This window comes from Leucopleurus acutus, assembly GCF_964270905.1.
Source record: "Leucopleurus acutus genome assembly, chromosome: 2".
NCBI lineage: Eukaryota > Metazoa > Chordata > Mammalia > Artiodactyla > Delphinidae > Leucopleurus > Leucopleurus acutus.
In genome coordinates this window covers 177852982-177873525 of record NC_139143.1, presented here as the reverse complement: position 1 = coordinate 177873525, position 20544 = coordinate 177852982, and the positions used below count along the sequence as shown (strand labels likewise).

At 50.8% G+C, this 20544-nt stretch overlaps 1 protein-coding gene across 1 annotated transcript; it reads left to right on the top strand.

Annotated features, from left to right (window-relative positions):
• Positions 1–13971: 13971 nt before the first annotated feature.
• Positions 13972–14958, top strand: FAM43B (family with sequence similarity 43 member B; the record flags this gene model as incomplete). Its single annotated transcript, XM_082832855.1, has 1 exon — positions 13972–14958. The coding sequence occupies one exon, from the start codon at positions 13972–13974 to the stop codon at positions 14956–14958; it is 987 nt and encodes a 328-aa protein (XP_082688981.1).
• Between the last annotated feature and the right edge of the window lie 5586 nt (positions 14959–20544).

The window sequence follows — 20544 nt, the reverse complement described above, 5'->3', positions numbered from 1 at the left end:
AACAGGAAACTAATACAGGGATAGGCAAGGAAGTTGCGGGATTTAAGCTGAGGGAGGAGGGAAATGAGCTATGAGAAGGATGGAAAGGTAGCAAGATTGGAGGCCCAGGTGGGGTCAAAGCAGTGCTGGAGATGAGACACTAGAAGGTAAGTTCTTACACTGTGGGATGCTTTAAACTGACATTATGTAGGGGTTGCAATTTTTGATAATGGAAAGGTCAAGGGTATGACAGTGGGGATGAGTACTAAGATGGGAAGACAGGATCCTCAGAGGAGGGACCGGGAGGTGGGAATGTTAGAGGGTCACTTTGTGGATATTGAAGTCACTAAGGAGTGGCAGAGCAGAGAACACTGAGCCAGGAGCTCAGACGTTAGGAAAGAAGGCCCCCCGGGCTGGTAGATAACTGTAGCAACGAGGAGTACTGGAGGGCATGGTCTAGTGACCTGGGAGATTTTAGGGAGGAAAAGGGGATTTAGATTTGGGAGCAACAAGGACGTCTGTCCCACTGCTGGTCCAGTGGATAGAGGTGTGGGACAGAAGCCACCCTTCCTGGAGGGGGCTGCAGGAAAACATCGCATGGGAGCACCATCATTTAACCCCGACTGATGTGTCCTTCTTAACCCACCTCCAAAATGCCTCCCAGTGATCCAGTTTCCCAGCACTCACCCTGATGTAGTCCCCTCCCCCACTGGATCAGGGCTGGCCCTGTGTGACCAATGGACTATGGCAGAGAAACACTCTGCAGCTTCCATTTTGGCCTCCTGGCTCATTCACTCCGGGGAAAATCAGCCACCAGGCTTTGAGGGCACACAAGCAGAGCTATGAAGAGAAACTGAGGCCTCAGCCAATGGCCAACAGCATCTCGCCAGGCACACGGGTGAGCCGTGTCTGAGAGGACTCCCCAGCCCCGGTCGACCCTTTGGATGACCACAGCCCCAGCCAACATCTGACTGAAACCTCATGAGAGACCTCAACAACTGCCCTGCTGAGCTGCTCCCAAATTCCTGAGCCACAGAAACCGGGAGAGGTAATGAAATGATTCTTACTGTTGTAAGCCACTATGTTTTTGGGGTGATTTATTACCCATAGATAATGAAGACACTAATTCTTTATTACTTAATAGTCCCTCCCCCAACAACTCCTCTGTTTCTAAAGAAATGACTTCCTCAGGTAAGTGGCCTCTGATCCCCTTGACTAAGTTAGGAGCCCCTTTCAGAGCACTCCATCCTTCTCGCCACATAACTACATCATTATTTGCATAATAGTTCATACTGTATATTCCTGTGACACACAGCCCTCTCCCAAGCAGGACTGTAAGCTCCAGAGGAGAGGGCCCACGTATTCCTTGCTATCCTCTGTACCCTGTGCCTACATATCAAGTGGTCGGAAATCGTTTGTTGAATGGCTGATTGAGTGAATGAAGATATAACATAGATAAACAAGGACCTACTGTATAGCACAGGAAACTATATTCAGTATCTTGTAACAACCTCTAATGGAAAAGAATCTGAAATATATATATATATATATATATATATATATATATATATATATATATATATATATCTGAATCACCTGAAACTAACACAACATTGTAAATCAACTATACTTCAATTTTTAAAAATTTTAAAATTAAAAAAGAGTGACTATATGTGGTTAGAAGAGGGGGTCAAGTAGAGGGATTCACAGTGAGATCAGCATCAGTACAAAATGAAGCCGACCTCTAAATCCCCTCCTCTGACCCTGTCTTTGCTCCCATCTCGCTCAGGGCCTGTGGGGCTGCAGGAGTCTCCTCTTGCCTGCACTCCTGAGATCCAGCTGTATTCAAATACCAGCCTTTATTTAGGCTGTTCTGTTTGTTATGCAAACATGATTTTGCTTTGCACTGGACTCTAATTTGATGGCTGCACGAGCTTATCTCATGAATACAGGTGCGCTGAAGGTAACATTTTCATCCAACACCTTTGCTCACCTCCTACATTCATACCACTCAGTACTGGGGCATCTGATTACAGACTAATGCTATTGTGAAGGCTCCTTTATGCTTAAAATCCTTCAGAACGAATAGTAATTTTGGTCACCTTCCTCTTTTTCTTTATTTCTTAGTAACAAATACACATGCATGATCCTTCCAAAGGGTAAGAACACGCCAAACAGATTTTAGTTACTGCTCCGTCAGTTACTAGCTGTGTGGCCTTAGAGAAGTTATTTTACCTCTCTGAGCCTCTGTTCCCTCATCTGTAAAATGGGAATTATAATAGTTCCTATCTTGCAAAAGTAATCATGAGGATTGGCTCTGATAAAGGAAAAGGTTTTGCGTAATTCTGGACACATAAGTAAATATTGGTTTGTTACTGTTAGAAATGAATACAGCTTTGAGCAAAGTCAAACAATGACAGCTTCCAATAAATGTGCAGCAGAAGTTGGATGTTCATGAGCATTCTAGAGCAAACGCTTCTTTAAAAAGAAATATGCACACACAGATGTTTACCAATTTAGCACCAAAAAGCATGCATACACACACATACACACACACACACACACACACACACACATCCTTATAACTGAAATATATCCACATGGCAAATCATAGTTCATTTATATTCATCACTTATATAATCATTTACAATCACCTGGATATTAAGATAATTGTACTTTAAGAGCATTGAAAACCTTGCCCAAATCTCTCTAAATGAAATAGTTCCTGGCCTCCAAGAGAAGCACTTTACCAATTGCTATCTACCTTTTTCAGAGAGGAAAGTTAAACAGCGCAAGGTCACAAAATGAGTCATTTTCAGAAGTGAGACTTTTTTTTTTTTTAAATAAAACTGTATGTGCTGTCCTTTAAGAATAATGTACTGGGCTTCCCTGGTGGCACAGTGGTTGAGAGTCCGCCTGCCGATGCAGGGGACACGGGTTCGTGCCCTGGTCTGGGAGGATCCCACATGCCGCGGAGCGGCTGGGCCTGTGAGCCATGGCTGCTGGGCCTGCGTGTACAGAGCCTAGGCTCTGCAGCGGGAGAGGCCACGGCAGTGAGAGGCCCGTGTACCGCAAAAAAAAAAAAAAAAAGAATAATGTACTGACCTGCCATCAACTAGGGATTTGCTCTAAGCTGTTTTTCTCATAGTGGAGAGAATGAAAACTGAGTCAAACTCACTCAGCTATTCAGCAACTATCTTTTGAGTACCTACTATGTTCCTGATGCCATCCAGGGCAGTGTGAAGTTAGCAGTGTGAAAGACAGATGCATTCCCTGCCCTCAGAGTACCTGGAGCCTCAGGAGTAAAGGAAGGCAGTCATTAAATAGATGATTACACAAATAATGAATTGAGGGACTTCTGGTGGCATAGTGGTTAAGAATCCTCCTGCCAATGCAGGGGACACGGGTTTGAGCCCTGGTCTGGGAAGATCCCACGTGCCGTGGAGCAACTAAGCCCGCGCGCCACAACTACTGAGCCTGTACTCTAGAGCCTGTGAGCCACAACGACTGAAGCCTGCGCGCCCCAGAGCCCACGCGTCGCAACTACTGAAGCCCGTGCACTCTAGGGCCCACGTGCCACAACTACTGAGCCCGCGTGCTGCAGTCACTGAAGCCCGCACACCTAGAGCCCGTGCTCCACAACAAGAGAAGCCACCGCAATGAGAAGCCCGCGCACCACAATGAAGAGTAGCCCCCGCTTGCCGCAACTAGAGGAAGCCCGTGTGCAACAACAAAGACTCAACGCAGCCAAAAAAAAAAATAATGAATTGATAACAATTCTGATAAATGCTTTGAAGGGTACTTTGAGGGACACAACCAAGGAAGTCAGGACAGTTCAGGGAACTACTTCCCTAAGAGCAGTGACTTTTAAGCAATGGCTTGAAAGATGAATAGGCTGGAAGAGGAGATGAGAAAGAAGGCTGAGGACCAGAGGGAACAGCATGTGTAAAGGACCTGGGGCAAGATGGTACTCAGAGGTTAGCTGCACTGGGAGGAGGCTGGTAAAGCATGGCTGAGACACAGAGATGTAGGCAAGAGGGTCTTAGAGGGAAGCTGGGCAGCAGGGAGAGGGGGATGCGATCAGAGCTTTGGGGGCCTGTGTGACAGACTGGGGATTACGTTCGTTATCTTTTGCTAAAAAACAAATCCAAAGCTTAGTGACTTAAGACAAGAATAACTGTTTATTATCTCACAGTTTCTGTGGGTCAGGAATTTGGGAGCTCAGGGTGTCTCATGAGGTCGCAGCCTAGATGTCAGCTGGGGCTACAGTCATCTGAAGGCTTGACTGGGGTGGAGGGTCCACTTCCAAGATGGCTTCCTCACACAGGTGGTGAACTGGCAGGAGGCCTTAGTTCCTTGCCATGAGGACTTCTCCGCAGGGCTGCTTGAGCGTCCTCATGACGTGGCAGCTGGTACCTTCCAGCAAGAGTGATCCAGGAGAGAACAAGGCAGTAGCCACAATGTCCTTCAAGTTCTAGCCTCAGAAATCACTGGGTGCTGGGGACTTCCCTGGTGGTCCAGTGGCTACGACTCCACACTCCCAATACTGGGGTCCCACCGGGTTCCATCCCTGGTTGGGGAGCTAGAGCCTGCATGCTGCAGCTAAAAGATCCCGCATGCCACAACTAAGACCCGGCACAGCCAAATAAATAAATAAATCCTTTTTTTTTTTTTTTTGTGGTACGCGGGCGTCTCACTGTTGTGGCCTCTCCCGCTGCGGAGCACAGGCTCCGGACACGCAGGCCCAGCGGCCATGGCTCACGGGCCCAGCCACTCCATGGCATGTGGGATCCTCCCGGACCGGGGCACGAACCCGCGTCCCCTGCATCGGCAGGCAGACTCTCAACCACTGCGCCACCAGGGAAGCCCAATAAATATTTTTTAAAAAAATAAGAAAGAAGAAAAAGAAATCACCCAATGTCATATCCACAATATCTTTTTCATTACTCAGGTCAGCCCTATTCAGGGTGGAGGGGGCCACACACAGGCACGAATACCAGGAGGTGAGCCTCACCGGGAGCCGTTGTGGAGGCTGGTTCCAACAGGAACGTCTTACACATCTCCACCTATCTCTAGGTGCCCCCACGGTGTCCAGTTTTGAACTCAGCACGCACTTAGTACAATGACTCCTATGATGGCAGAATGTCCAAACCAGAAGGGACTGTGGCGATTAGTCCAACTTCCGTATTTGTCAGAACAAAGCTGCTGAATAAATGCATAAATAAATATGAATTAATTAATCGATTGGTATGCATTGAGGTACGTTCACATTGCCAGGGACAAATGATAATGAGACCAAGGGAATGCGACACACGAATCTTGAGCACAGTAATGAACCATCAGAAAAGTACTGAGGAGAGATTTTCGTTAGACATGGAGCATTGAGATGAAGTCCCCATTCCTTCCCCAAGCCTCACTAAAATGACAATAAAGGAACAAAAGTGGCATAAACTGACAAAGAAAAAGGAGGCGATGACAGCCGCTGAGAGGCGTTAACAACATGTTGGAGGATGTTGACAAGGGATAGCAAGCTCAGTGGAGCACAAAGGATGGAAACCCAGAAAGAATCAAGTCGTGTCATGCTGAGGAGCCCCAGAAACCCAGGAATCCCACGCACCAGACATCTCTGGTGACAGCAGGTCAGATGTAGAAACCGAGGATCAGTGAGAGTCTGCAGTGAGAGCCCCAGGTACCTTCCCCTCTCCGGAGCAGCATGGAGATCCCACCCCACCCCTGCACCAGAAGACTGGGGCTTTCCTCTCTGGGGAGACGGACCCAACGCACCTCTGGACTGAGGACCCCAGGTGTGGCCGAGGGCAGGGAGGCACCATCCTGAACACGGATGAAGTGGCAGCCCGCCTACTGATCAGTGAGACCTCCAGGAGGCCCCGTCTCTACTCCGCCCCCAGAATGCTGGCAGCTGGGTTTATACATCCCCTCCCCCATGGCCAGGAGGCGCTAGGAGTTCTCTCTGGGGACCCTGGCCAGCCCAAAAGAAAAGACCTACAGACCTCAACATTGGAGGGCGGTTAAAAAAACAAAAACAAAAAAAAAACAGAGCTGGATGGTGGTTAAAGTGGTAAAAACAGATTTGGGGGGGAGGGGTGAAGAAAAGTGGGTAAAAACAGATTTTATTCAGGAACGACTGCAATAGAGAAACCTCAGGATGGAACTGGGGTCAATTCCAAATACAACAAGAACAAGGCGGTATTTAGAGCCAAGAAGCAGGGAGGAGGGTCAGTGGAGGGCAAATTACTAAGAGGAAAAGTCAGAGCTAAGAAGGGATTCTGCCTAAACCCACTTGACAGGATCTTTGCTGAGGGCAGACCCAGGTGATCAGCTATCAACAGAGGGGATGATGGGAGGGTGAGGAATGTGATCAGATATCCAGGGTGGGGGATTCTGTCTAAACTGACTTAACAAGATTCTTGCTAAAACTGGGTGATGCCGGAGGGAGCCTAGTCGAGAAAAGGATTCAGAGGAGCCTGAGCCAAGTTTGGTCAAGGAGAGAGTCTTTGCCAGGGTTTCTTTGTAACCTGGCTGTGTGTGTCATCAGATAAGGAGGCCCATATATGACAAGTCCTGTTCATCCCCCTGCACCTCCCATACACAGAGTTTCCAATCAGTGTTTGTGCCTCTCAGATAGGGCTAGATGATAGTGATTACCAGACATTAGAGGAAAGCTGTAAGCATGACAGTCAGAGATGTACATCTTTTAATTTTTTTTTGTTTTTAAACAGGGAGAAAGAACTCAGGGAGAAGAGCAATGCATGAAACTGAAAAAAAAACTTTCAAAAACAACTGTCATGGACTTTTCTGGTGGCGCAGTGGTTGAGAGTCTGCCTGCCAATGCAGGGGACACGGGTTCAAGCCCTGGTCCTGGAAGATCCCACATGCCATGGAGCAAATGGGCCCGTGCGCCACAGCTGCTGAGCCTGCGCTCTGGAGCCTGCGAGCCACAACTACTGAGCTCGCATGCCAAGAGCCCATGCTCTGCAACAAGAGAGGCCACCGCAGTGAGAAGCTCATGCACTGCAGCGAAGGGTAGCCCCCGCCCACCACAACTAAAGCCCACACGCAGCAACAAGACCAAATGCAAAAAAAAAAAAAAAAAAAAAAAACCACCAAAGAAATAAAAACAACAACAAAAAACAACTATCATTAGAAAACCCTAAAGATTCCACAAAAACCTTAGAATAAATAAATTCAGCAAAATGACCAGATACAAAATCAACACACAAAACTACAAAACTCAGTTGCATTTTATTCACTAGGCATGAACAATTTCTGAAAAGGAAATTAAGAAAAAAATTCCATTTACAATAGCATCAAAAAGAATAAAATACTTAGGAATAAACTTCACCAAGGAGGGGAAAGACTTGAACACTGAAAACTACAAAATGTTCCTGAAAAAAATTAAAGACAACACAAATAAATGGCAAGACCTTCATGTTCATGGATTGGAAGACTTCATCTTGTTAAGATGCCAATGCTACCCAAAGCAATTTACAGATTTAATGCGAATCGTACCAAAATCCCAATGATATTTATTTTTCAGAAAAATAAAAATCAATCCTAAAATTCATATGGAATCTCAGAGGACCCTGAAAAAGAATAAAGTTGGAGGTCTCACACTTCCTGATTTCAAAACTTATTACAAAGCTATAGTAATCAAAACAGTGTGGTACTGGCATAAAGACAGAAATATAGACCAATGGACTAGAATAGAGATGGAAACAAATGCTTGCATATATGGTCAAATGATTTTCAACAAGGTGCCAAAACAAATCAATGGGGAAAGAACAGTCATTTCAACAAATGGCGTTAGGAAAACTAGATATCAACGTGCAAAAGAATGATGTTGGGCCCTTGCCTTACATCATATACCAAAACTAACTCAAAAATGGATCAAAGACTTAAAAATAAGACCTAAAACTATAAACTCTTAGAAGAAGACATGAGGGAAAGCTGCATGACATTGGATTTGGCAGTGATTTCTTGGATATGACACCAAAGCACGGGCAACAAAAGTAAAAAGAGACAAAGTGGACTACATCAGAATTTAAAATTTCTGTGCATCAAAGAGCGTGATCAACAGAATTAAAAAGCAACCTAAGGAACAGGACAAAATAGCTGCAAATCATATATCTGATAAGGGGTTAATATCCAGAATCTATAAAGACCTCCTACAATACAACAAAAAAATAAATTTGGATAGCCATCTCTCTAAAGAAAATATACAAATAGCCAACAAGCATACTCAACATCACTAATTAGGGAAATGCAAATCAAAACCACAATGACAGGGACTTCCCTGGTGGCACAGTGGTTAAGAATCTGCCTGCCAATGCAGGGAACACGGGTTCGAGCCCTGGTCTGGGAAGATCCCACATGCTGCAGAGCAACTAAGCCCACGTGCCACAACTACTGAGCCTGTGCTCTAGAGCCTGCAAGCCACAACTACTGAGCCCACATGCCACAACTACGGAAGCGCACATGCCTAGAGCCCGTGCTCCGCAACATAAGAAGCCATTGCAATGAGAAGCCCCCCCCCACACCGCCATGAAGAGTAGCCCCCACTCGCCACAGCTGGAGAAAGCCCACGCACAGCAACGAAGACCCAACGCAGACCCACCCCAAAATAAATAAATAAATAAATTTATTTTTTAAAAAATAGAATTACCATATGATCCAGCAATTCCACTTCTGGTTATACACCCAAAAGAATTGAAAGCAGGGTCTCCAAGAAATACTTATACACCCATGTCCATGGCAACATTATTCACAATAGCCAAAAGGTGGAAGCAACCCAAGTGTCCATCAGTGGCTGAATGGCTAAACAAAATATGTTATATACATACAGTGGATTATTGTTCAGCCTTAAAAATGATGGAAATACTGACACATGCTACAACATGGATGAACACTGAAGACATTACGCTAAGTGAAATAAGCCAGTCACAAAAAGACAAATACTGGGAGATTCCACTTATATAGTGTACCTAGAGTACTCAGATTCATAGAGACAGAGGGTTGAATGATGGTTGCCAGGGGCTGGGGGTGGGGGTGGTGGGGACCGGGGGAGAAATGGAGAGTCGTTTTGTTAGTACAAAGTTTTGATTTTGCAAGATGAAAAGTTCTAAAGGTCGGTTGCCCAACAATGTGAATATACTTAACAATACTGAACTGTACGCTTAAGAATGGTTAAGATCGTTAAGTGTTAATGTGTATTTCACCACAATTAAAATTTTAAAAAAATTTGAAGCAACTATAATTAATATTTTGAGAGGAACAGGAGATAATATGTCCATGAACAAGAATAGGATGCTATAAAAAAGAACAAGAAATTGCTCTTAGAAGTGAAAAATTATGAGAAGAGACATACCAAAATAAATCCAAATAGAAAAGTTGGAAGATAAAGTTGAGGTAATGTCCCAGAAAACAGAACAAACATTTTTTAAAATGGAAAATTGGAAAGAACATGTTGAAAAATTAGAGAATCAATCCAAGAGGCCCAACATCCAACTAAACTAGAAAAAAACAAAAACAGAAATGAAATGGAGGGAATCAGCAGAAAGAAGTGTCCCCAAAATTGATTTTCAGATTAGGAGATTGACTTCCAGATTGAAAGGTTCACCAAGAGGTGCCCATAGTAAATGCACATCGTTTGGAACTTTAGACCTCTGAGAGATCCTAAAAACGTTCAGAGAGAACACTCAAGTCACACACGCACAGGATCGGGTATCAGAATGTCGCTTGACTTTTCAACAGCAATCATGGGTCAACTCCTCAAAATCCTGAGGGAAATTTATTTCCAATCTAGAACTCTACACCCAGCAGAACCAGCAATCAAAGCTACTGGAATACATGCTCTACCAAAGCAAGGAAATAAACCCTGTTTGGGAGCGGGGGTCGGGGGGAAGGCAGAAAGCAAGGGAACCAGAAAACAGGATCCAACACAGGAAAGAATCAAAGGAAATTTCCGGGGTGGTAGTAAAACAAGGTCCCAGGACAATGGCTCTACAGGTCTGTAGGGTAAGCAGTCCAGGTTGGAGCCCAGGGAGGACGCCTCAGGAGGGGTGTCTCTAAGAAACACAGAGACCTGAAGGACCACCTGGTGTGTTCAACCAGGTAGAGGGACATTTTACAGTACTGCTGGACAGTTGGGGGATGAATTAGTGATGGGTACATAAGGAAGTTTGTTTTGTTTTGTTTTGTTTTTGTTTTTTAATAAGGTGATTAAATACTTCTAGAAAAGCAAAAATGTTGTCCAGTAAGGAAAAATGAAATCATAACACACTTCAAGGCTCAGCTATGAACAATGGTTACATAGACATAATACTTGAACACTGAATACTGATGCCACAGCAACAAAATGATATAACTAAACTGAGAGGAAGGAAGAGAAAATAATGTGTGGGATGCGGGTAGATGAAAGGGCATTAAATCTTCACCTTCCATAGAAGAGAGGCAATAGATAAAGTTACAAAAAGTGGAAAATCTGAATTAGGTGTGTTATTTAAAAATAAGGAGGGGGCTTCCCTGGTGGCGCAGTGGTTGAGAGACCGCCTGCCGATGCAGGGGACACGGGTTCGTGCCCCGGTCCGGGAAGATCCCACATGCCTCGGAGCGGCTAGGCTCGTGAGCCATGGCCGCTGAGCCTGCGCGTCCGGAGCCTGTGCTCTGCAACGGGAGAGGCCACAACAGTGAGAGGCCCGCGTACAGAAAAAAAAATAAATAAGGAGGCATATGACAGAAGTTCCATCTAAAATGCGTGAAAGAGGGGTTGTCTTTGGAAGTGAGACTTGAGACTGGGGAAAGGATGGGGTAGGGGACTGATTTTTTAATTACACGTCTACAATAAGGCAGTTATATGACTTTTTCAACTAATACCAGTATATATATGCTAGAGCTAAAAATTAAATTGAAAAAAGAAAAAAAAAGTCCAACTACATGCCAGTCTGTGAAGCAGTGATGATACTGCTCTGGTACAAAGCTGGGAGCTCCTACCATGGACGGGAGAGAAGGGAAGGAAGACTTAAGGGAGGGGACAGCCTTGAGCTCTGCCTGGATGAATGGGACCAGGCCGGCCTCTCCAGTCTTCTGAATAGAAAGGACAGTGGGAGCTCTAGGGCAGCTGAACCCTTCCAAGGAACAAGTTTAGAGGAAGAGGAGCCGAAGGCAGGACACCAGGCCCCAGGATGTCAGGAGGATCCCCTGAAGGGAGGAGTGGTCCCAGAGGCGGTGCCAGAGGGAGGAAGTCCCTGCAACGGAGGCCAAGGTGAGTTGTCCACAAGGTAACAAAATGGCTAACGATGTCAAATGCTGCTTTGTGGTCCAGAGGACTTAACATAAACACACCCTTGCAGGACTTCCCTGGTGGTCCGGTGGTTAAGACTCTGCACTTCCACTGCAGGGGCACAGATACCCCTTAGTCAGGGGACTAAGCTCCCATATGCCGCGTGGCCAAAAATAAAAATTAAAAACAAACAAACAAACAAAACATACCCTTGCACACTGTGATCTCAACACAGTCCCGGGTAACCCTCCCCACACCCACCCCCCGCCGATATTCCAAAAGCAGTGGCAACAGAACAGAAGCAGGACTAGGTGAGCGAGCCTACCCTAGGCTCCCAAGTGCAGCGCCCCACCCCTTCCTGTTCTCTGAGAGGCAGGAGGCTTAGTTACGGGGTCGAATGCAGGCAATGCTTGGGACACGCTTATACTAAAGAAATGGTCATTTAGCTGAAATTCAAACTTAACTGGGCTTCCCGTGTCATGACACATTAACTCTAGCAACCCCAGGAGGCTACGCCTTCCCCAAAGCTTGGAGGTATCTCAGCCTTGCAAGCAGGAACTTTGCTACTGGCTGCCCCCACCAGCCTCCCGATGCTTGTGGGGAAGAGGACCCCGAGGCAGGGAGGTCCGGTGGGTGGACCCTTGTGCCTCTCAGGGCCTGTCCTCTTATGGAGAAATAAGGCCATGGCTATGGCGTGGGGACAGTAGGAGACCTCCATGTCCTTCTGGAGTGATTTTTTTTTACCACAAGCATGTATTACTTTTATAATCAGCAACAAGCCATAAAGACATTTCCACCTTAAAAATAAAATAAAATGAGGCTGCAGTGGACCAGGTAATCTCTGAGGCCCCCACTGAAGCTAAGATTCTGCAGTTCCAAGTCATTTCCTATTCTTTATTTGCATGTCATTTTAGGAGCGTTCAGTGAGGCAGCCTTGTGAGGGGGAGGGTTGCTTTTATCCCTCCACCCCCCCACCAGGGATTCTGAGCCCAACCGGCTGGCCTGGGGCGAATGTGCCCAGGCTGTCCCCACTCTGGGAGGTCACCTGGCTTGGCCTGGCCTAGCCCAAGCCTCTGGGCTCATTCCTGACCTGGAAGACTCCCCAAATGACCTGTTCTGAAGCCACCGAAAGGGCTTGGGTGTCGGCTCTGTAGAGACTCCTGGGCCCCAATCAGAGCAGTCCTGAAATTCTAGGGAGCTTGTGATTTAACAGATCCTGAAAGGGGCAGATGTGTCCCCATACCCCGGGACAAGTATCTCTTTGCCAGTACACTAGGACCCCTCCCTAGTAAGAGGCCCCACTGGAAGGTCTCAGGGGAGGGTGGAAAATGCCCCATCCATATGCAGCATACGGTGGACTCACAGAAGAGTGAGGGTCCTGTCGTGGGTCACCCGAGCCTGAGTGGAGCCCCAGTTCCACCTCCTGTCAGCTTTGTGACCTTGGGCAAGTTGCTTAACTGAGAGCCTGGGTAGTCCTGCGATAATGACATAATGAATGCAAACCCCCGGAGGTGGCGGCCGGGAGGAGGAGAGGTGATCACAAACAGTAGTGGTATCTATTTAATCCCGGGAGAGTCAGAGGCTGCCCTTTGGCCAAAGGAGCTTTTGATCTGCAATTCCCACAGACCCAGGACCACTCTGGAAGGTTCCCCACCCTCCGAGAGTACCCTCCCGGCTTTAGTCCAGGCGAGAGCCACTACCGGCTGCTGGAGCTGTGACTGGTCTCCCAGCTCAGGCGCAGGAGCCTGGCCCACGACCTTGGAAGAACCTGGGAGAACGCTTCACCAAGCGACAGTACTTTTCCATCGCACTGCTCGGCCGCCTCATCTGGCTTTCTGCTGCGCAGACAAGAGGCCAAGTGAGCCAGGCCGGCCCATCAGGAACCCACCCGAACTCACCCTCAGAGATGCGGGTAGGGATGTGAGGGGCAATGGGAATCCTGGAAGGAGGAGGGGGATACCGAACGCTCCAGGAGGAGCTTAGAGACCACCAGTGAGACCTGAGAAACTTGCGTTGGCAAAGCCCTCCGGTGGATTTCAGGAGATTCCTACCTCCACCCCTTCCCCTCCGACGATAATGATTAAACCCGATCCACCGCGCCTGTGCTGGGTCTCGGGCGAAGAGCACTGCTAGCCTGCGCGGGGGAGGAGAGAGAGGAGGGCGAGAGGAGGGGACAAGAGAGCTAGCGGTCCCGCCCGGTGATGTAGGCAGCCCGGGGAGGTGGAGCCGCGACGCGTGAAGGAGTCCCCACCGCAGTCGCGCTCTCTCGGTCTACCCCTCCGAGCAGCCAGCCGCCAGCCCCGGCTCTGGCGACCTCCCTGCCGCCGCAATTTGGGCGGCGGGGGCCGTGGGATTCCCCTTATTCGTGCCTGAGGGGCGTCTCCTCCCCGCCCAGCCCTTGCCCCTCCTTGCTTCCCGGACGGCTGGAGCGACTCCCGGGGGACGCTGTTCCCGGACGCTCGGCCGCCGCCCGGGCATCTCGGCTGCCAGCCCGGCTGGGCACCGGGCATCTGCGAAGCTAGCTAGCCCTGCCTGGCACTGGGCATCTCTGGGCACCGACTGTCTCCGGCGCCGCCCAGCTTCTCGAAAGCCCGGGGCCGCGGGCTTCTGCGCGCCCTCCCTTCCCCCCGGCTGCCGGGCAGGACGCCCGTGAGCTCGCGGCGTCCCCAGCCACTCTGGCCGCCGCCGCCGCGATGCTGCCCTGGAGACGTAACAAATTCGTGCTAGTGGAGGACGAGGCCAAGTGCAAGGCGAAGAGCCTGAGCCCGGGGCTCGCCTACACGTCGCTGCTCTCCAGCTTCCTGCGCTCCTGCCCGGACCTGCTGCCCGACTGGCCGCTGGAGCGCCTGGGTCGCGTGTTCCGCAGCCGGCGCCAGAAAGTGGAGCTCAACAAGGAGGACCCGACCTACACCGTGTGGTACCTGGGCAACGCCGTCACCCTGCACGCCAAGGGCGACGGCTGCACCGACGACGCCGTGGGCAAGATCTGGGCGCGCTGCGGGCCGGGCGGGGGCACCAAGATGAAGCTGACGCTAGGGCCGCACGGCATCCGCATGCAGCCGTGCGAGCGCAGCGGCTCTGGGGGCTCGGGGGGCCGCAGACCGGCGCACGCCTACCTGCTGCCGCGCATCACCTACTGCACGGCGGACGGGCGCCACCCGCGAGTCTTCGCCTGGGTCTACCGCCACCAGGCGCGCCACAAGGCCGTGGTGCTGCGCTGCCACGCCGTGCTGCTGGCGCGGGCGCACAAGGCGCGCGCCCTGGCCCGCCTGCTCCGCCAGACCGCGCTGGCGGCTTTCAGCGACTTCAAGCGCCTGCAGCGCCAGAGCGACGCGCGCCACGTGCGCCAGCAGCACCTCCTCGCTGGGGGCGCCGCCGCCTCGGTGCCCCGCGCCCCGCTGCGCCGGCTGCTCAACGCCAAGTGCGCCTACCGGCCGCCGGCCGCCGAGCGCGGCCGCGGGGCGCCGCGCCTCAGCAGCATCCAGGAGGAGGACGAGGACCAGGACGAGGAGGCGGAGGAGCTCGAGGAAGGAACCCCCCAGAGCGAGCGGCCGGAGGTGCTCAGCCTGGCCCGGGAGCTGAGGACGTGCAGCCTGCGGGGCGCCCCGGCGCCTCCGCCGCCCTCGCAGCCTCGCCGCTGGAAGGCCGGCCACCGGGAGCGGGCGGGCCAGGCGCGCTGAGAGCCGAAGGGACAGGACTTGCGGCCCCAGACCCGGCCGGCCTGATTTACAGCCTCTAACCCCGGCCCTGCCCGCTACGGCTCCCCCTGGCACCCCGGCCCTTGCCTCCCTCGTGGTCTCTGTTGTCGGCGCGAGCCTCATCCTGGCTCACGGTGACGCCTGACACGCCCTTGTATTGGGGAACCAGATGGGGGAGCAGCAGAATTCAGTGCTCACCTCTCTCCCCACCTGAGTCTCCCGGAGCCCTCCACTGTGGATTTGCCCCCTACGCTTCCCACCAAGTCTCTTTACCCATAGACCACGCCCTCCCTCCCCAAACATCCTCTCAAGAGAAGAGGGGGAGACGTTTCCAGAAATCCAGGAGGGTGGCCTTGGATCTTGGCCAGGTGGAGGCAGTGACCAAGCTAGCCTTCCTCCCTGGGATGAGACCAACCCTGGGGAGGCATTCTTGTAGCGGGAAGAGTAAGTAGCCCTGGAGAACTGAGGCCAGGCCCAAAGTGGCAACTGAGTCTGCTGCCATACACACAAGGAAGACTTCTCTATACCTGGCCTCTCTACCCTTGGAGGACTTCTGGGACTTCACTGCTCTGGCTCTGGAGAAGACTGGGATGTTCCCACCAACCCCAAACACAGGCTAGGCCAGGTAACAGCTCTCTGCACCAGACGGCTGTCCAAGCCTGTGCCCTGGCACCTGCCACCCCCCACAGGACTCCTCACCCCCCATCTTTCTGCATACCGAAGTGTGTGGTTCCCCGCTAGGTGCCCCACAACCAGGACCAAGACGAGACCTCCAGAGGAGGGAAGGAGGACCTCTGGCAGTGCTTGAGCGCACTGACTACCCAGAAAATGGACACAGGAGGGATGCCCCCAAGTTGAGGCTTGTCAGAGCACGAGGGTCCTGACAGCAGCTGGATTCTCATAGCAGGATGAGGCAGGAGGATGCGGTAACCCAACAGAGAGAGCGGGCCCCTGCCCACATGTCTCTCAGCAAGGCCACTAAAAGCCCAAAGATCTATGTGTCACCAAATGATCACTGTAAATAAAGTGTTCCTGCTTTTTCAGCCTGTCACCACTCTTGTGTTGTGTTTGATGCCAGGCCTGCTGGGGGTGAAAAGATTATCATCAGAACCTTAAAGGGCAGGAGAAGACCCCAGGAAGTATCCCCTTTAGCAGCTGGAGCCAACTCTCAGGATAGGGGGGGACGAAGGGGCTGCTGCCAGGAAGCTGTTCCCTTCATGTCGGGAAAGGAGACAGTAGCAGGTGCCTCGCCTGCACGGCACCTGTGCCAAGCCTGGAAGGGGTGTCAGCTGTCTTTCTCAGCACCCCGGAATGTCTCTCTGCCTGAGCACCAAACACAAGTGTCTCTGGGACATTTGGCAGGGAGGGGGCACTGGGCTGGGGCCTTCTCATCAGCCATGTATCTTTGAGAAGATTCATGTGTATGTATGTCAAAGCAGGTGGTATTTGCTGGGTCTCCTCAAGGATGTAAGGGAGAGGGGTGGGCAACCCAATTTGCTTTCAGAGGAGCTGGAGAGATCTGTCCAGACCATTATAACAGCAGGAGTCCTGAGCTTGGATATCGTCTTTATTTCTGTGCTGAGCTGGGCACTGATCCCAGAGTTGTCCAGAGCCCAGACGAGTGCCTCTGCAATCGCCAGCAATCAGGATTGTTCTGTTTCCTGGAGCTGCTGGAACAGAGGGTACCACTGCTGCTTCGCCCTGGAGGAACCCAGGCAGGGTCGGGGGGGGACTCTGAAGGGGAAATCTGGGCTTGACTTCACATGTTTTGGGGGTGGCAGGGATGCCCTGCATGCTCATTGCTTCCCTCGTATGCATTGCCAGGGGATTTGTTGGTGTTTCTCCCCGTATACAGAAGGAGAGAAGGAAGTGGGAAGATGTCAGCCCCGGGAGAGGAGGATGGGCTGCAAGGCAGCCTCTGGGGTTAGAGACAACCTCACCCAGAAACAAGGTCACAAGCACACCCTCTTTAATCAGATGCTTGCAGCAGAAATTTACTAAATGCCTGCCTTGGGACAGGCACTAAGCTAGGTCCTAGCGGTCCAGGAGTCCCTTCCCTGTGGCTCTTATATTCTCAAGTGAAATGCGTATAATTAAAGGAACACTTGCAATATAATAATTCACAAGCACGCTCCCAGCCTTAGCCTCTGCTCCTCTACTCTTCTCTGGCAGCCTCGCAAAGCATAGACACACACACACACACACACACACACACACACACAGAACTGCCTCCTTCCTTTCCTTGCTCACAGTATGCTCGCTAGACCTGGAGTTAGAAGACCAGAGTGAAGGGACTGTCCCTGCCTCCTTACCAGCTGTATGATGTTGGACAAATCACTCAGCCTCTCTGAGCCTCTCACCTTTATCACTGGTAAAATGGGAGGGGGCTAATATCTACCTGACAGGCTGATTATAAGAATTAAATAGAATCATGCCTGTGAAAAAGCTTTGGCAGATAATAAAATGCCCAGCACATGTGATAACAACCATTTTACCCATAGGATTCTTCTCTTTACATTAGGATTTTTAGTGTGCCTTCCCCCCACGTCCACTCCACTCTCCCTGGCAACGGTGATTATAAGTTGTTCTCTCTCTCTCTCTCTCTCTCTCTCTCTCTCTCTCTCTCTCTCTCTCTCTCTCTCTCTCTCTCTCTCTCTCTCTTTTGGCCATGCTGTGCAGCTTGCGGGATCTCAGCTCCCTGACCAGGGCCATGGCAGTGAACGCCCGGAATCCTAACCACTAATCCTAACTCCCACATCTCTATTCTCAATGTGTGTGATGGAGGAAGGAGCTGGTCCACCTTCCCTCCCACAGTGGGTTGAGGATGAGATAAACCACAGGGGAGCCAGCACAGTGCCAACTGCCACCAGGCTACAGACTGGGTGTTGAGGGCAGCCCCAGCCAGCAGGTCCCAAGCATCGTTGCTACCAAAGGAGGAAGATGCATCCTGGAAAACCAGACCCGCTCCACCTATGCGCTGACTGCCTTTATCCCCCGATCTTCGACACAAGCTCAAGAAGATCCCTGAGGCATTGGGCAAGCCATCTGGTGTCCCTGTGCCTCTTTTCCAGCACCAGATTCCCCACCTGTAAAATAAAAATGGGAGAGTTCTCCCAGTCCTAGATTTCCCAGGGGTGCCCCAGGAGCTGCTGTGGGGAGTGATGGGGAGACAGAATGGGGAGGCCGCCCCCCACCTGCTTGAACTGGAGCATCTTCTCTGTTTTCCCTTTGGGGTTTATGGGATTCCAGTTGAATAATGGGGCCCTACAGATTTTTCTTTTTCGAGTTTTAAACACTGGGTGAGATGCCCTTTAAACTTTCCTTCCAGCCCCCATGCTGTGTGTGTCTTAGGTCCACTGGGTCAACTAGGCCTGAGAAGTAACGCTGGAGTGTGAATGTGTCAATGGAGGGCTTTCCGAGAGCAACAGACAGCCAGGGACAGCTCAGACAGTGTGTCTCAGCTGGGCTAGCCTCTTCCCGGGACCTCTGGGGCTTTATTTCCTGCTCTCCTGATCCCACTCCGGAGGCGCTGGCTTGTGACTGCAGTGACTGCGCCACGGCTCACAGCTTAGAGGATAAAGCTGGCCCGCTGATGGCATCCTGATTCCTGGTGTACTTGTTCTGCACGTGGACATGCTCCCAAGCCCCAGGCATGGCCAGGTGCTCCCACCTCCAGGCCGTGCCCCTGCTCTTCTCACTACCGCAGGTGTCCTTTCCTTCCGCTGCACGTGTCCAATCCTACCCTTTCTTCAAGGCCCAGCACAAATCCCACCTCCTCAGAGCTTTCCTTAATGCACACCCCTCCCCAACTCCTGCCAAACCTGGGGGTGATCTCTCCTCTCAAACACACGGGACGTGGCCTATCCTTTTCTCGTGGTCCTCCTCAGGTTACCCCTGGGATTCCTGTTTATATGGAAGTGTCTTGTCTCTCATACTGATCCTTCTTCGTTTCCCCACCCCCTTCAGTACCCTGACCATGGCAGGGCAGACCCTGAGGCTCAATATTAACTTGTTGAATGAACACATGAATGAACGAGCCAGATGGAAGAGCCATCATGGGATAGGAAACCAAGGGGGTGGAGAAGTGTTCCTTCTGCCAGGCTTCTGCCTGGAGATGCGGAAGGAGAGCTATCCTCAGACGCCCTGCTCAGATGGATGGCTATTCTCGGGGAGGAAAACAGCAGCTCAAGAGATGAGACCAGTGGAAGAAACTGAGGCCTCCGTCCCCGGGGTCTGCTCTGAGCTCCAAATCCCCAGGACTGGGCCTTCTCACGCTCTGGTCTAGCCCAGCCCCAGAAAAGGGCTGCCACTCACAGTACAGAGCAGCTCCTGGAGGAGACCAACCACCTCCAGGTGCGCTGTCTGGGCAGCGGGAGGACCATCCAGACAGATGCCATCTCTAATTTAACACACAGGCGATCAGACCTGGGCTTGAGCAGCAGATAGACCCGACTGCCCTTCCCAGAGCTGCCACCTGACGGCTTTATAACTTGGAGCAGGTTTCTGAAGGCTTTTAGAGCCTTGATTTTCCATCTGTGAAAACAGGGGTGGGTGAGCCTAGATTTTACATGGTTGTTGGGAGAATGAAAGCTTTGCACTTGGATAATTTATTTAGCACAGCGCCCGACGCACATAATAGTTGTAGCTGCTGCTATTACGTTGATTATTATCATTTTACCTGGAGCTCCCCTTACTGACAGCTCTGGGATGAGGAGATCAGGTGCCTGGTCCCTGAGACACTAAATATGCTGCTTGTTCATGCCGTGGGGTGGCATCATCTCTAAATCACGGTAGAAGATTCAGCTTCAGCTTGTCTTATTTCATCTCCAGTTGTTCAACCGACATAAGCCTGATCGCCTTAACACTAGATTAGGTCTAATATCTTAAGCTTTTGTGCCTCCTTTTCGCCTTAGCACCCAGCGCAATGCCAGGCAAACAGTAAGCACTTCAGAGGTAAATGAATGAATGAATGTTTAGCTGCTGCCGGCAGCAATGTTGACGCATAGTCTTCCCAGCTGAGATGCCAGTCCTTTGTGAGTGATGGGTCAGCCTCCCTCCAGTCCCTGTCTGCCCTTAGCTACAGGCTCTGGAGAAGAGGAAGGGGCTGCTGGCTTAAGGACCAGTAAAGGACAGCTGAACAGGATCGCGGGGTTGACACGCAGATCTGTCGAGTCTCTGAGCCAAAGCTGTCCTCTCTCTCCCTTTGCTCGACTGCCTCCTGTCCATAAAGCACATATGGGTTTTTCAGCTGATCCAGAATAACTGAGCCTCCTCACCACTCAACTTGAGAGGGAAAGAGGATGGGCAGGTGAGGCATTAAGGGGGAAGGTGGAGTTCAAGCCATCATAAAGGAGACCTCAGCCGGGAAGATTGGGCCAGTACTGTGGCATGCTGGGAACCCTTGACAAAGGCTAAAGGACTTGGAAAGCTCAGGTGGATCTTGTTTTTGTCTGCCCAGCATTCATCCATCTCCCCTTTATGGTAGAGACTGCCTCCCCGTTCTCCCCTGCACTGAGACGTGGTCATGTGACTGAGTTCTGGTCAATACAATTGCTGAGTGTCACTCCC